At 42.6% G+C, this 17,210-nt stretch overlaps 1 protein-coding gene across 2 annotated transcripts in view; it reads right to left on the bottom strand.

The window, feature by feature from the left end:
* efna2a (ephrin-A2a) overlaps positions 1-11,379 on the bottom strand; it is a 140,846-nt gene extending 129,467 nt beyond the window's left edge. The window contains exon 1 of one of the 2 annotated variants that reach the window (XM_012875749.3): positions 10,409-11,379. In XM_012875749.3, coding sequence (XP_012731203.1) covers positions 10,409-10,542 — 134 coding nt within the window. In that variant the 5' untranslated portion in view covers positions 10,543-11,379. The remainder of the gene's footprint in view (positions 1-10,408) is intronic. The other variant, XM_012875751.3, reaches the window with a different exon arrangement.
* Between the last annotated feature and the right edge of the window lie 5,831 nt (positions 11,380-17,210).

The following is a 17,210-nucleotide window of genomic DNA, read 5'->3' as shown; positions in this document are numbered from 1 at the left end:
CAATATGCAATATCTGATTAGACAGACAGAGATTGCCCCCAGAAGTCACATAGTTAGTTGCACAAACATACATTTTCATCCATCAAAAGTGAAACAGTAGGCATGGAGAGCATTAATCTGTGAAGCAGCCAAGAAGACCAGAGTTTCTCTGGAGGAGCTGCAGAGAGCCACAGCTCAAGCCATGCAGCAGCCACAGCAAACAGGAGGAAGAATGTGATATGGTCAGATGACTGAAAGCTTAACTTAGTCCTAATTTAGCGTGGATGCCAAACACTATGTGTGGAGGAAAACCAACACTGTCTACCACCCTGAACACACCTTCTCCACTATGAAACATGAGGGCAGCATCATGATCCAGTAGGAAAAAGGGGAACTAAAAGTAAGGAAGATTTTCTTGAAATTAGTGTATGTGCTCTTGATTTGAGCATGTAAATAAGATTATCTGCCAACGGAATGAATATTTTAACTCCTAATAATAATAATAATAATTAGATATGCTGCACTTGAAATAAGATGATGGAGATGAGTTGTTCCTAGTTTAAGTGCCAAAATCTTATTCTATTGGCTGCTCCACTTAAACTTGGCTGCTCAAATCAAGGACAAATACACTCATTTAAAGAAAATGTTACATTTAGTTCCTGTTTTGCACCCGCGACTGGAAAGCTAGTCATTGTCAGTAAGATAACAGATGAACTGAAATAAAAGACAATCCTGGAACAAAATATGAAAAGCTTCAAATTACTTTAGCAAGGCCCTGTTATAATCACAATTAGATTTTTTCCCCTTTTATTCTGAAATGTTGAAATATTGTATTCCCATTCGCAGTGCAATACGGTACAGACAACACTGTCTAATCACACATGCAAACCTGAAACCAAGCTTCTTACTAAGGTATTGTAAGTGAAGCCCAAAATCTGTGCCGGGTTTTGTATCATTGAATCTTTGCCGTTAATGAGAACTATTTTTGGGTTTCTCAAAGCCTTGTGATGAGTTGTCAAGGCCGATTATCGCCATTTATGGAGTTTTAACGTTCTCGAATGAACGAGTTCACAAAGCGTCGTCAGGAAGCCACAACCTCAGCTGAGAGTGCTGCCAGATACGGTTCTCATTCAATAGGCTCAACACCAAAAATCACAAATTGATGCTGAAACGTCTTACTGCCTGGACGGCGCATTAAAAATCAGCAGACCTACTTTTCCACTCTAATGGCCCTGCATATTAAGATGACCTCCTCCTGCCAATCAGCGCATTGAATGTGCTGATGACTAAGATCCGCCAGACTAGAACTCGTTATGTAACCGCGTCTCTCCCTGCTGAGCTCCGAGAAATCATTTGCAAGGTGGGAGCCTCGATGTTAATTACTCTAAGTATCAGTTTAGCTAGAGCCGAGGGGATATGGATACTGCATTAACTCCTGACACTGGTGTCTTTCAACATAAACCACCGCAGAGCCTGTCATCTTAAAGCAAACACGCTCGTGGCCGTGCGGATGAAACCCAATGTGGGTCACGGCAGAAACATGTAACCTAATGTAGCGCTGCTTTATGTGAGCTTGCCCGAGGCTACGTGGACAGCGCAGGGTAATGTGAAGTTGCACATAAAAACTCCCCCTACATCCAGATTGCATGAGCGATGGAGGGGCGGGAGGGAGACAAGTCGTGATGCAAGACAGCGGGAGATGAGAGAGACCGTAAAGATGAAGGCTGGATAGGCACAAAAGTAAAGAAAGGGAGGGGTAAATAAAAGAAAACTCAGAGGTAAAGAGAGGTAGAGTGAGTAGTGGCGATCGAGGCAGCAGGAGATGGATTTAACCCGGGGGACGAGCTTGAGTCTGACAAACTGTCAGTAACTGTGCAGGAGGGAGTACAAGTCTAAATGGAAATTGGATGCAAATGGTTGTGGTGTGGGTGTCTGGTTGTGTGTGGGTGGGCGGAGGAGTAACGTATCACCCCACGCCTAGTGCCACCAGAAAACATCCTTCACTTTCTCTGCAAGTTTACCTCTCAGACTTATTCTAAAGCCAATGCGAGTACAGCATTCTGTTGTTGTTGTTTTTTTAATCCATAAAGCAACCCATGAAGAGAAAGCGAAGACTGGTTTTCAGACAGTTTTGTAAATAATACAAAAACTAAACATCGAAACAAAACGGGTACATGAGTAATCACACCCTGTGCTATGATGCTCAGAACTGATTTCCAGTCATCATCCTTGGGATATTTTAGCAAGTGAGTTTTTAGTTAGTTGTCTATAGAGTTTCACATTTGCTGTTCATATCAGAACAGTAACCAAGCACAGAAATCCGAGGAAATGCCTTTCCTTGACTGGATTGTGTCATGGCCTGAATCTGTGGGAGGGTACCAACCATGCATCGGTGTGCGTGCACTTGTGCTCGACAGTGAGTGCGAACGGGGCTCTTGTGTAAAATCTGCAGTATGGCTAAAAAAAAGTGCTAAATAAATTAAATCCATTTAGCCTGACTCGACAAATCTAAGATCAGGCGAGACAACCTGGCACATCTCATACACCTGGCTAACATATGGCTTGTAATTGTATAGCGCTTTTAACTAGTCTTGACGACCTCCAAAGGGCTTTAAACTACAGTCTCAGTCATTCACACACACACATTCACACCCTGACGGTGGTGAGCTATGTAAGTAGCCACAGCTGCCCTGGAGCAGACTGACAGAGGCAAGGCTGCCATACAACATAACATAACATACAACATAATTCCTACTGTGAAGCATGGTGGTGGCAACATAATGCTATCTATCTATCTATCTATCTATCTATCTATCTATCTATCTATCTATCTATCTATCTATCTATCTATCTATCTATCTATCTATCTATCTATCTATCTATCTATCTATCTATCTATCTATCTATCTATCTATCTATCTATCTATCTATCTATCTATCTATCTATCTATCTATCTATCTATCTATCTATCTATCTATCTATCTATCTATCTATCTATCTATCTATCTATCTACCTACCTACCTACCTACCTACCTGAGAGAAAAAATCTCCAATCCAATTGTAGAAAAAGACTTAAATTTTAAAAGATGTGGGAACACTCACAGTAGTGTGACCACATTCTGGTAGTCCTGTATGCCCAGGTGAAGCAGAGAGACAGGAAGGACGTAAAGGTGGGAATCAGTGCGCAGGGACTTGGATGTGAATTTGGACACGTGTGAAAACTTTCTGTGAGCGGAAAAATCTTTAAAAAACAAAAAAAAAAAAAGAAAGAAAAAAAAAGCTGTGCTCGGCACATGAAACACTTCCTCCTCAAAGGCTTGCGTGGGTGCATGTGTTTGGGTGTTTGTGTGTGCAGGGAACATCTCCAAGGAGATGGATTCTGTCCCATAGAAACAAAGTGTCATCCACCATCAGCGCTTCTCACTGACACGGAGTTCCTCAAAGACACACAGAGAGGAAGAGGAACAAAGCAGAAGAGGGAAAGAAAGTCTTTTGAAGGATAAACCCCGGGATTAGATAAGGTGCTCCTTCTGGACCGTTTCGGCCCGTGTATTCGTGCGTCCAAGAGTGCGCGCGGCTGTGCGTGGATGAGAGCCTATTGCTCTGAGCACATTAGCTGCTTGGGGTGAACAAAGCCCCCCTCACCTGCTAGCTTTATAATATGGGCCTTGGAGCACATAACAGGGAGGCTCTGTATTTGTGTGTGGCAGCTAGGAAGAGGGACAGCGAGGATTTAAATGAAAAGGGAACAAACGTGTGTGCATACGAACGTGTGCAACAACAGCGAGTGAATGCATAAAAATAAAAAAAAAACGGGGCCCGCATAACCTTGTACTATGCAACAGACAGCCCGTAATGGTTGCGACTGACCCAAATCCGGCTGCATCTATGTGTGTGTTCCACATTTATTCCTGCCTGCAGGTTGGCTGGAGCTGCCTTTCATCGCGGTCCGAGAGATTTCCAGATCGCGGGCTGATGTCGCAGCATTGTTGTGATAATGTTATGTTAATAACGTTATGCCACTTTGTCACTGCACAGCACTGCGTATCACCTCACAACAAGAGGATGGACAACACATAGCATGTGTGTGTGTGTGTGTGTGTGTGTGAGAGAGAGAGAGAGAGAGAGAGAGAGAGAGAGAGAGAGAAAGAGAGAGAGTGCTGCACCCCCGCCACGACCAAAAGTAGCCGGAGCTGTTTGAATTGGATTATCTCATGCATTTTCTCTTATCCAGTGAGACCTGGAGATAGGCCTGCTGAGAGTCAGGGCTCTGGATTGAAAGGGGTTTGGCCAATTTGTTGCTAGACTCCCCCCCACCCACCCACCCACACACACTCACTCAACAAGGGACATTAGTTGAAGTTATTTATTTATCTTGACTTATCCAGGTTAATCTTGTCGAGATCAATGTGCTCCCGCATAGACCGGACGGGCACACAATTAGCGGGAAGGTTTAGGAAAACAATTAACGGATTTTGAAAATTGATGGTTATTAATGCTGCCGAGGCACTGAGGAGAAAAGTAGGGCAGGAGAGGCTGGAGTAAACAGAGAGGAAGCGGACATGCATTAATCGAAAGGGGGCTGGGGGAGAATCAGCGCGGCGTAAAGAGCAGGAAAACACACGGGCACTAATCCGGTCGCTTAGAAATGACGGGATTGGACGGGAGACGCGGTCCGCTAAGACATAAGAAAAGCAAAAACTTTGCATTGGTAAAAATGTGCCGTAAATAGTTCCTCGGATGTCTTCTTGTTCTTTGCACTAAGACAAGTGGTTGGTTCCAAGTCTTCTGAGATATCCGTCTATCCCGGAGAATATTAACCTGGTTTTATCATGAAGTAATGTAGATAGCTCACGTTGCTGGTACATTAAATAGCGGACGGTTAAGAAGGTTGAATCCTGTTTTATTAACCCAGGCTAAGTTTAATTAACATGTGCAATAGGGGGAGACCCCAACTTTGAACCTCTAGCCTTGGGGGGAAAGCAGAGACCAGCGCATTAGACCCGAAACTAGAGCCCACTCTGAAAGTATTCACAGCCCAATGCTGTCACCAACACCTCTCACCATATTGATGATGACCCCAGGGTAATGTGCGGGTAGTTTTTTTTAACACACATATATCGTTGTAGGTCACATTCTGACTAGACCACCTTATGCCACGTGTTTGAGTGGCTTATGGTTTACTGCAAACAGGGCTTCTCAGGATGTTATTCTCGCCACTCTTCCATCAATAACTGATTGAACTATAACACTTGTCCAGTGACCATATTCTTTCACCTGAACTGTGGAGCTCCTGAAGAGTTACCATGTTCCCCTTGACAGCTTCGCCAATTAATAATGCTCCCTTTTTTTTTTTTACGCCTCGTCAGTTTTAAAAGACGTATTTGAGTTGTATTCTTTCCACGCTGAGATGATGGATTGAGCTGGGCTCCAGGAGATGTCCAAAGCTTGATATATTGTCACCTACCTCGGCTTTAAACCTCTCCACCATCTCCCTGGCCCATCTGCTGTGTTCCTTGGTCTACTCGAAGCAGTTTGTTCTCTAATATTCTCCGGCAAACCTCTGAGGCCTTGCCAGAATGGCTGTAATTACACTGAGATTAAATCACAGACAGGGGACTCTATTTACTAACTAGGTAACTCTGGGTGCATACAAATGCATGGCAAATTATTAAGTATTATCAGTCTACGCCATAAAATCCCTGTTACATACACTGACGTTGGTGGTTGAAATGTGGAAAAAATGTGAACAAGGGTTGTGAATACTTTGGCAAGACCCCTTGTCTGCTTGTCTGGCTGTACAAACGTAATGAGTTTGCATTAGATATTCTATTGAAACATATCAAAACCTTCAACATCAATTACAAAGGGTTGCTGTGTATATTTAAAAAGAAAGGGCCGGATAACGCCTGCTTTATTCTCTGAAGCCCAGATGCAACCTCCTGAACCTTCAATGAAAAATATTCAACTTTGCTCTTAAATTGATACATTCCCTAATATTTTGTGCCGTTTTCATATTAAATATCCAGTAGACAGGATGTATGCACAGTGTGCTTCCAGCTTCAGGCCTCAGTAAAACCAATGTTCTTTTGTCAATCTCTCTCTACTGTCTCCTCTTTCTTTCACCTTTTCTCCATTTCTTTTTTTTTTCTTCTTCTCATTTCTCTCTCCTCTTCTACTTTAGCAATGTGGTGTCCACATAAACATGAATTATTCCCCACACGATAAAACTATTTACATACATAAATCAAACAGAGCACTATGGCGAAAGCGATAATGCTCCACTTGTGGGAATAAAATCTGTTGGGCTCTTCCTGGCATTAAGGCAACAATTCTTATTACCACATTGCCAGACAGGACACAAAAATAAATAAATAAAAATGAAAACCAGTGTTCTTCTGATTCCTGAAAGGGGATATGTGTCTGTTTAGCTCCTACATTTGCAAAGCTAATAACTGATCACTAAGTATTTCTGTCTCCTGTTTACTTTGTGGCAATAGCATTCACAGCAACATAATGCACGTATGCTAATGCATGGCTCACTTATTTATTACGAGTGAAGTGAGGAAAAGTCTCAGGTGTGGAACAGCGCACCCCCATTTATTGACTTTATATTTAACCGGGGGATGGGGGGAGGGAGGTTGTAGATTTGCCTCCTAGCCAAACGTTAATTCAAAGGCCTTGTTGCTGATAGAGCATCTAAGAGGTTAACCTTTAAAACTACAGATACAGATAAGCCTAATTAAAACTAGAAGTAAAATGAGACCTCAAAGGAACACGAATAGAGACATAAAGCTGCACAACACTGGATAATTAGGACGTTACTGGACAACAGGTTCCAACTCTGCGCTTGTGATCTTCTGAGAAAATAAATCCTCTTGAACTTTTTGGGAGTCAGCGAGCGCATTTGATTTGATGCACGCGTGAGGAGACAATGCACACTGTGAGCTGGTCCTGTGTCGATGAATTCACGCAGCCATTTTCTATTTTACGGCACTTTGAATCTTTTCACTGCCTGAGAAAGCTGCTTCAAATCGGACGCTTCTCATTAATTTTAAGCCCACATGTGGAAAAGGGAGAATTTGCTCCGGTCAAACGAGACCAGAACGGACACCGAGCGTCATCCTCAGCGCCCTTAACCATGCGCACCTTAGAACATAGTAGTGGCAGCATCATGCTGTGGGGATGCGTTCTTTTTCTGCAGGGACAGAGAAGCTGGTCAGAGTTGATGAGAAAAAAGGCAGGGCAATCCCAGAGGAGAACCTGTTACAGGCTGCAAGACAAACCAGTGCAGAGGTCCGCTTTCCAGCGAAACAACAACAACAGAAGAATTTAGATCAATGAAAGTTCATCTCACAATGTCCCAGTCAAAGTCCAGACAGATCCAACTGCATCTCTGAGCGAATTTATAAAACTGGTGGTCACAGATGCTCCCCATTCAATCTGAATGAGTGAGCGGTATTTAGCAAAAAGGAATGGGCGAAACCGGTAAAGACATGCAACTGTTACTACTGCCAAAAGTGGCCCTACAGTGTATCTTTTTCATTCTCTTTTTCAATAATATCATACTTTGGGATCCGTCTACAAAATCCTAAAAAAGCTCATTGAGGTTTGTGGATGTAACATCCAGGAAGTACTGATCCTTTTTGCAAGGAATTTTATGAGAAGATCAGGAGAAGATGTTTTTTTTTTTTTTTCCATTAAACAAAAATGACTCATTATTAAAGACTGAGGAATTATTCACATCTTATACTGCCTGACAAAATTCCTTTCTTTTTAAGGACAGGTATACTGATACAAATAAACACGGAAGAACCATGTCAATAAAAAGCAAGTGAATATGAAAGCAGATGACCGTTCTAGGAGAAGCTCCGTGGTTCAGTGTGTGTGTGTGTGTGTGTGTGTAAATGCAGAGAAAGGCAAAGCATGAGCAGTGACAGTGCCATGGCCTAATAGAGAACGAACCTCTGCACTTCTCCATCGCCTAGACTCTCTGCTTTAGCACCAATGCATTTTTGATGTACCCCCTTATTTTTGCTTCTGCTTCTCCGTAGTCCCTGATGGAATAACAGCGCCCCCAGCAACCCTCTATATAGCTTAAATTTACCCAGTGACGTTTGCAAAGCGTAGGCGTTTCAGTGTGTTTCTGTGCATTTGTGCGTGTGTGTGTGTGTGTGTGTGTATGGTAAAAGAGTAGGAGCACAGACAGACAAATAGAAAGACAGAAAGAGACTCTGAGACAAAGAGAAAATGTTCCCCCTTGCCTATTAAATATTTGAGGAGCTTTCTGTGGAACCGTGATGCATTCAGAGACATGCCTGCGTTAGCGCGGGGTGTGTTTGGGTGATGCAGGGAGAGTCAGGGCCCTTTAGGTTTAGACTAACTCAGCTGTAAGCAAGAGAGAGAGAGGGGGGGGGGGTGCTTCCACTGTTTATGGAGGCATGGGCCGGTATGAGATTCTCACAGCATGATAACCTTGAGAAATAAATACCACAGTTTCATTGGATTTACATGGAAAACGTTTATTTGGTGATTTAATTTATTTCACTTAGAAGGAAAAAAGCAGCCATTATATTTTGTGTGGCTACAACAATGCACCATATAAATTATTATCCCTATAATAATGTTGCAACATTTACTTTTTATTATTTTGATTTTGATACACTGAGTTGGGCAAATATCTACATCTGTCAGAACTGGTGTTAGTTTTAAAGTGCCCACCTTCGAAGTCCGACACAAGAGATAATAGTTAGAAAATGTAGCTTTTACTATGATGCTTTTAACAAAACAAAACTCCTAATTTTTCTTATACCATCTATGATACATTGGGAGTTATGAGTCGCGTATTTATAGAATTGTCCTGACCAAAAAGATTAGTTTTTTTTATTATATATATATATACAAATGGTAATAATTTTTTTTCTACATAGAGAAATCACAATGCATATTTGGAATTCCTTAAAATTCCACCAAAATACCATATTGGTGCTTTTGAATGTGCTTTGTTTTCTTGTAAACAAGATAAAACCATGGCTGACAGGGAAAAACATTGCATCCCTTCAGCCAGCTGGCCAACAGTGTGCAGCAACAGGTGAGGGTAGGGGGAGCGCTGCCTTCAGTCTCCATGCAGCCAAAGAAGACTTCTGTCACTCATTCCAGCATCTGATCATAAGGATTTTTAGCTGGGGGAGCAGGATGTTAACTTGCGAAAACCTTGCTTTACCTCAACGCAGATTACCTCAATGCAGGCATTCTTTGAATTTATTCAACTGGGGGAGAGAAGAAGATAAAAAGAACAAGAGGGAGTGGTAGATTTAAGCAAAATATTTGACTTTTGCAGTAACTTTTAATTGCTAATTACCTGATACAAATAAATACAGAAAGGTTTTTACATTAATTGATGCTTGTAACAAAACAATGAAAACGGGGGGATCAGTTGGCAGCAACAGGTGGGGGCGGGGTATCATTGCCTTACCCATACAGCTGAGAAAAAAAAAAAAAAGATCACCATAGAATTAGGCCTTCATTATACAGACTTAGGCTTTGGGGAAAGTATGACGGGAAATTTTGAAATTGGAACTTTAGAAAACCTTGATATACCTTGATACCGCTAACTGGCACACGCCTGTTTATTTAGCTAACGGGGAGGAAGAAGGTACAAACGAGCACCGAAGGAAGACAGGGTGCTAGAAAAGGAGAAAAAGAGGCTGTCACAAAGCATTAGTCAGATAGACCCAGTGTGCTCCTGCGCCATGTCAATGAGAGAGAGAGAGGGGGGAGAGAGAGAGAAAGAGAGAGAGAGAGAGAGAGAGAGAGAGAGAGAGATGGCAAAATGTGTTTGCATGGTTTTTGTGTGTGTGTAATGCATGAGGCTGAGTGTGCAGACCCTGAAACCAGTTGAGAAGAGGTAAAAGCTTTCTTCATGTGAGAAACTGAGAGACAGAAAGAGAGGGAGCAAATCTCAGAAGAGGAGGCAGCGTGCCCTCATTGTTTAAAACAAAAGAAGCCCCTTGTGCCACACAGAACATCCAGTATCTGAGTGTGCTGCTGTGTGTGTGTGTGTGTGTGTGTGTGTGTGTGTGTGTGTGTGTGTGTGTGTGTGTGTGTGTGTGTGTGTGTGTGTGTGTGTGTGTGTGTGTGTGTGTTAAAACGTAAATCTTGCGTTTTAAGCCAAAACACAAAACTAGTGAAGAAGGATCAAATGTAAACAGACAGAAGAGGTCAGACAGCATATGTCAAACAGTGGGAACCCTGTGCAGTTTCTTCCACGTTTCCGCACACAGTTGCCCACTGGTAAGGTTTTATTTTCAGACATGCTTGGCAGGCAAGTAGCCCTGAAAACACGCGCACACATGCATGCACGCACGCACACACACAAACACACACGCACGCACGCACCCCCAGGCCAAACTTTAAGGAAAACTCACTTGGGATTGGAGCTGTTCCAGTAAACAGCGTGTCTGTCAAATATGATCTTCTCCTCCGCCCACACGGACACCCAGGACAGGACGGTCAGCAGCACCAGCTCCATCACACACCTCTGTCCAATCTGGCAAAGCATCACAGCAATCCGAACGGAACCTCTCTCTTATAAAGCAGATCGGGCTTCTTTCACTGCGTTGCTGCGAAATCCTCTTTGTCTAGATCATTAGTGTCCGTCTGCGCGTCTTTGGCGGTGCAGGGGTCGTTGGCTAGTTGGATTCGAGTCCCGATCACGCCGAGGGTGTTTCAAGTCATGATGGATGCATGCAAATTCACTTGGAAACTTCGTCGAGTGCGCTCGGAAGAAGCGGGATTCACATGTTATTTACTAGCGGCGGGATGCTGGGAGCGCGTCCGAAACTTTTCTCCCATTACGCGCAATCAGAGCGGTGGATGCGCCACTTGGGCCAGATTCGGTTCAGTCTCCCAGATTCATCCAGGGATTTTGATTCTACCGGTAATATCCTTGCTACTCAGCAAAAACGGGACAACATCCATACATATTTTTTTTTTGTAGATATCTTAGGCTGACGCACGCCAGACCAAAATCTGACCGTGTCACGTCACACGCAGGCGATCGAGCACCTTCACCTTATTTTCCGTCCAAATTTAAAGCGCAAGAAGAACTGCGAGACGCGAGCATCCTCTCTCGGACTCTCTCATTGCATCCGAACTTGGTGATCCCTCCACCGCCGCTGGCTCCGCTCCAACGTGACTCCGGTAACTTGTGCGTCACGCAGAGACCAGGTGCGAGCGGGGAGCCGCCGGTTCAGTCACAGCAATATTCCCAACATGGTTCTGTGCAACCTCCATCTATGGCGGCAGCATCACTCACTGAAGCCCTGGTTTGGTGTAAGTAACCCTCTCCATCTCTCCCCCTTCCTCTCTCTTTCTCTCTCCATCCAGCACTCGCTTCTCCTCCAGAGCGGGCGGGGCCTATGGCCGCGCAGGGCCGCGCTCCCTCCGGGGACCTGAGGGGCCACAACCGAGAGTGGGTAGAAGTCATTAAACGCTCGTTAAAAGTTGATCAACTGTGCTGTAATTACGCGTTGTTTGTTATTTTGTTCAACAGATTCGTGTGATTAATGCCCAAATAAAAACTTAAGTTGAATCTCATGGCGATACCTTGCTATTCAAGTCATTAAATGGCCGTTATTAGCAGTTATCATGCATTAAAACAGGTGTCTTATCCACAGCCAGCCTAAGGCACAAGCGAACAAAGTAGCTACATATGACAAAAATAATAAATACAATACAATCTAATCAAAATCCAATAATATGAATAAATAATCAAAAAAAGAACATGCAAAGAGCTAGTTAGTAATTATCTTTAATTCTAACATCCCGACATTTTGATTAAATGTTAAAAACACTGAATTTTGTTGTTTTTAAATCAGATGGTATTTTAAAACTTCTGTTATTTTAAAATTCCTCCTTGGCGGTGCAACTGTTGGGGTCTGTGTATTGACAATTAACCTGACAGGCAAAACGTGCCAAGTTTAGGATCTGCTTAAAAGATGCTGCCTGACGGATAAGCGCAGAGAAGAGAAAGGAAGAAGGGCCGTCCTGATGGACCGCTGGAACAGCGGAGTCATTTTTCATTAGAGTCCATTAGAGCCCAAATGGCAAGTGGATGGAGTGTTACATTTAAAACTTGAGAGCCATAAACCACCTGACAGCTAGCAGCGGTGGATCTTACATTAACTCTGCCCCTTCGGCTCCCAACAAACACAGAACCAAATGCGTGACCAGGGCCACATTTAGCAGGATGTGGTCTCAAGGGCTAGAGCCAGTTTCATTGCTCTACCCAAACAAGTTTCTTTAACACATGAAAACTATGACCTACTGATGGTTAGCTACAGTTCAAGGTGTGCAGGCCTTGTGCAAATGAGAGTTAAGTATGTCTGACTTTCATATTGTCTTTGGGCTTTCTAGAAACCTCCTCAAAAAATCTCTCTCTCTATATATATATATATATATAAAATCTTATAGTAACTATGTCAGACCTTTAGCTGGTGAAGTAATAGTCATTAGGATACAATGAAACCAAAGAATGAGATGTAGAGTACATGCTGTTATATGGCTGCATCCCAAAATGTCTAATTAGTAAGGACTCTTCAGCCAAAACAGAAGTCCGACGGCAGTTGCCGACATTTTGCAAGCAGCCTATGCCTAAAATGCTGCCAGGGGCTGGGCCATAATAACAAATGCGACAAAATGCACACCTCATCTGAGGTGGGCTAGTAAATTTGCTTTTGCATCTCATACATACCCTGCTTGTCAAACATCCAGTCATTTAAAACAGATGCAAACAGAAGAAAACTCTGACGTTTGCTGATCTGGACTGAAGGATGTATTAGTTTAAAAAATATTTCTGGGAACACAAATCTCCAGTTTTTGTTCCACACAGAGAAGCCCCGCAGGGCTTTAACCTAACCACAATTACTGTCAAATAACTCAATCCAGCTTTGACCAATCAGAATACTGTTTTGCCAAGAAACCATTGTAAATACCCAATTATAGTGCTTTACAAATCTCAAAGTTCCTTAAAAGAGTTCACATTAATTACATAATTATTCAGTCGACACCTGACAAGTCTGAATATGCAACGCAATTGGATGCGGTTAATTCTTCACTAGGGTTGGTCAAAGGCAGTTTAAACACTTTTAAAAGAACTTTTAAATAAATTCTTCGTACAGTGTCCACAGCAGAGGGCGCTCCCCTTCCCACAGTGAGAATACAGAGATATGCAAAGTCCTTCAGGCTACAACTAGCAACCTTTTTCTTTTCTTTTTTTATGTTATTTCACCTCTCCTTAAACCATGCCACCCAGGGCATAGAGCCAAGTTACCTTTAGTTTAATACATCACTGTCTGCCACCTTTGATCCCTCTGTTTCTGCACCTGTGTGCAGACTCCTGTGCAGAGGAAGCATCCTGCTGTATTTGGCCTGTACCCCCGGGGGAGGTGGATAAAGTTGTAAGTGCATTGTTGTTGCACACTGCTTCCACGAGGTGCACCATGCTGCTTCTAACATGTGTTGACAAGCCGTGCGGCGCAGATCCTCCAGCGAGGATCAATTCCCTCTCTGCAAGATGAGAATTGATTCAGAGAAACTGTTTGCAACTATTTCATTTGCATTCTTAAGGGGAGAACGACAGTTAAGAAAATGAAGGAGAACGGGACATTTGATCCCCCATTTCAACAAAACGTAGCTTATGGGGGAATTTGTTCTCGTTCAAAAACAAACAACAAATGAACATTCTGAACGATTACTTCCAGCTCAGATCATGTAGGCCATCTTGAAGGGAACCTCTCTGCAGCTCCATCCATCCCATTTTATTTTGCTTCTCTGTTAGATCCTTTATGCAAAGTGGCCTACTTTTGCTCTTCCTGCAAAGTAATGCCTATAATTTGGGCTGTGCACATTCTGGCAGGGAAAAAGCCCATGCACCCCACCCCCATAACCCAAATACAGCTGCATGTTGTCCGCCTCTGTGCATGAATTATTCAACATCTGTCTGAGGCGTGCATATATAAACAGGTAGATAGTCTCCTGGTAGTTTTCTTAAATGGAGCCACTATATACTAAAAACATCCCTCACCTCAGTTTCAGGCTTTTCCTCAGCTGTGCCACACTGAAACTGAGTCCAAATCTCGTGTAAGCTGTCTATAAACAATACTCGGCGGATTCACTTAAGGCGACGTATTTAGTCAGCTTAAATCTGGGTGCAAGTATACTTTAAAGGGTATTTATTTTGTCTTATACCTGGTTAAGACTGTGATTGCTCTGCAGCTGAACTTGAAACAAGGACACAAAAGCAAAGACGAATAGTGAATGTGTTTCTGAGCTGCAAACAGAAAAAGTAATTATTTATCAGAATTCCAAATAGGATTCGACATGTCCCTCATTGACTGGTCTGGCTGGGACGGGACCTGATCAGGTCATAAAGTACATTGACAATTGTTTACCCCCAACCCATCCCTTTTGAAAACCCAGCAAGTCCACATTTGTGTGGCCTTGGTATGTTCCTTGATTAGAGACGGATGCACTAAAGCAGATAAATGTCTCCAGATGTGGTTGAATTACGATCCCGCGTGGGATTGTTCAGTCGTGCACGTAGAGCAGCGAGGGACAAGTCAAGGGTCCGCATTCAGAAAGCACAAAGCATGTGTGGATGTAAGCAATATGTTTATGTAATACATTTTTGTTTTCAATTTTCATGTATTCTGTGATACTGTAAAACCACAGTACTTTTATTAAAGGTAGGGACTGTTTGATGCTGTGCAGCCCCTCCCACACCTGTTACTGTGCACGGTCAGTCAACTTCCACAGGACAAGTATATGATGTTGTATTCTGTTCTATTTCTGGTCTGCTTCTCTTACTGGCTTCCATGTTAGCAGGCTGCTGCTCTTTTTCCAAGATAAAAAATCAAATTGTGCACTCTGTTTTGGAAACCCTGGGAACTCCCATATGATTGGATCTGGAACCAGGAAGTAAACACGGGCTACACTCTGAATTGAAGTTGTTCCGGACCGTATACCTCTAGGTTAGAAAAGCGAAAAACGTGAATAAGACATTGTTGATGGAGAGGACCGGCTACTTATAGGGAATGTTACTTCCATCCCGGGTGACAAATGAGAATGATTTAGGTTGACTTTACAGTAAATATCTTCCTTGTAGCTCCTTTAAGGCGTGCCATCCATTGCTTTTGTAAAGGTAACACTGTTTTAAAACTCTAGTTAGCAGTCTTCAAGTAGGTAGACGGCTAACTACACGCTAGCTAGCAGGTAAAAATCAGCTTGTTATACTTGTTTATGCTGGAACAGAACTGTACGCCTAAAAATCTCAACACTACATTCAGCTGTTCTTTACTTTGACTTTGTTTTATTCATCAAAATAAATGTATCAATATATATTGCTGAAGTAGTCACCCTTCTTGGCTTTTTCTCTATTTTGTTACATTCCAACCTGTAATATAAATGTTTTTATAATGTTATATTTTGTGATGGATCTGGACAAAATTGTCTTAGTCAAATAAAAGGAAAGAGCATATGTGCATATGTCGACACCCCTTTTGTTACGAGGACCCTAAAAAGCTCTTGTGCAACCAATTACATTACCTTACAAGTCACATATTTAGTGAAAACAAAGCCCACCTGTGTGCAATCTATGTCTAACACACCTGTTCTGAAAGGCTACAGAGGCTGCAGCAGCACAAAGCAAGAGCACCATGAAGACCAAGGAGCTCTCCAAACAAGTCGGGGACAAATTTGTTGAGTAGTACAAGTCAGTGTGGGGTTACAAAAAAAATAATAATAATAATCTAAATCTTTGATGTCATGATCCTCATCAAATGGAAATCTCTTGGTACCACAACAAACTTTCTGAGAGACAGCTGACAACCAAAACTCACAGACCAGGCAAGGAGGGCATTAATCAGAGAGGCAGCAGAGAGACCAACCCTGAAGGCGTTGTGGAGCTCCATAACAGAGACCATGGGACCACAATTAGCCACAATCATCCCAAGAACACCATCCCCACAGTGAAGCATTGGGGGTTGCAGGATCATGCTGTGTCGGTATGTTTTTCAGCAGCAGGAACTGGGAAAATGATCCAAGTCGAGGGGAAAGTGGATGGTGCTAAATACAGGGATATTCTCGGGTAGAACCTGTGTGATTTGGGACTGGGACGGAGGTTCACCTTCCAGCAGGACAATGACCCGAAACACACTGCTAAAGCAACACTCGACTGGTTTACAGGGGGAACATTTTATTTTATTGGAACGGTCTAGTCAAAGTCCAAATCTAATTCCAATTGAGGATCTGTGGTTAGACTTGATGGTCGCCGTTCACAGTGAAAAGCATCTGACACGAAGAAGCTGGAGCAGCTTTGACTGAAGGAATGGGCAAAGATGCCAGTGGCAACATGTGGCAAGCTCTTAGAGACTGATCCAAAGAGGCTTGCAGCTGTAAGTGCCGAATCGGCTGGCTATACAAAGTGCTGCCTTTTTGTGTGAAAAAAGTCAGAGCACAACTGAAGTTCTCTCTTATTTTGTCCTGATTGTAGTTTGCTTCAACGTAATAACAACAATAGAAAAATACATCTTCAAAGTTGTAGGGATGTTCTGTAAATGAAACTGTGCAGACTCTTAAACAATCCATTATAATTCCTGGTTGTAAAGAAACCAAAACATAAAAAAAAAACATGCAACACTGTAAGTACGTTATATTAAGAGATTGGATCAGCTCTTAGAATCAATATGTTGGATAGGTTTACTTTTACTTCTTTAAAGTAAAAGTAATAAGATGATAGAATTTAAAAAAAAATTGTGTTGATACTGTGATGTCGCTGCATTTCCACTCAAGGTTATCGCACCCTGAGCATTTTTCTGCCAACCATGCCTATGTCCAGGTATAGAAATATATAGAAATATAACTAAAGCCCCCCATTTTGTTTGCATAAATAAATAAATAAATAAATCTGTTCAGATGTCTTAAGGTTTGTCTTAGGTTGAGCTTGTTTGTTACCCGTCCACCTAATTACGCAGTCTGTTTGCATTTCAACATATCCCAAAGAGGATTCAGCGTGAGCTTCTCTGCTTCAAATTACTGATGGTGCAAAGTGAGAGATGCTCAAAGTAAACACGTCTGAAGTGTCACAGCAGGATGAAAGACTATCATCTTTACTACAGAGCTTCCTGACAGACTGCAGTCCACATAATACAACCACCGTTGGCCCACTCT

Source organism: Fundulus heteroclitus, chromosome 19, assembly GCF_011125445.2.
Source record: "Fundulus heteroclitus isolate FHET01 chromosome 19, MU-UCD_Fhet_4.1, whole genome shotgun sequence".
Lineage (NCBI taxonomy): Eukaryota > Metazoa > Chordata > Actinopteri > Cyprinodontiformes > Fundulidae > Fundulus > Fundulus heteroclitus.
This window is presented reverse-complemented; position numbering and strand designations above follow the sequence as displayed.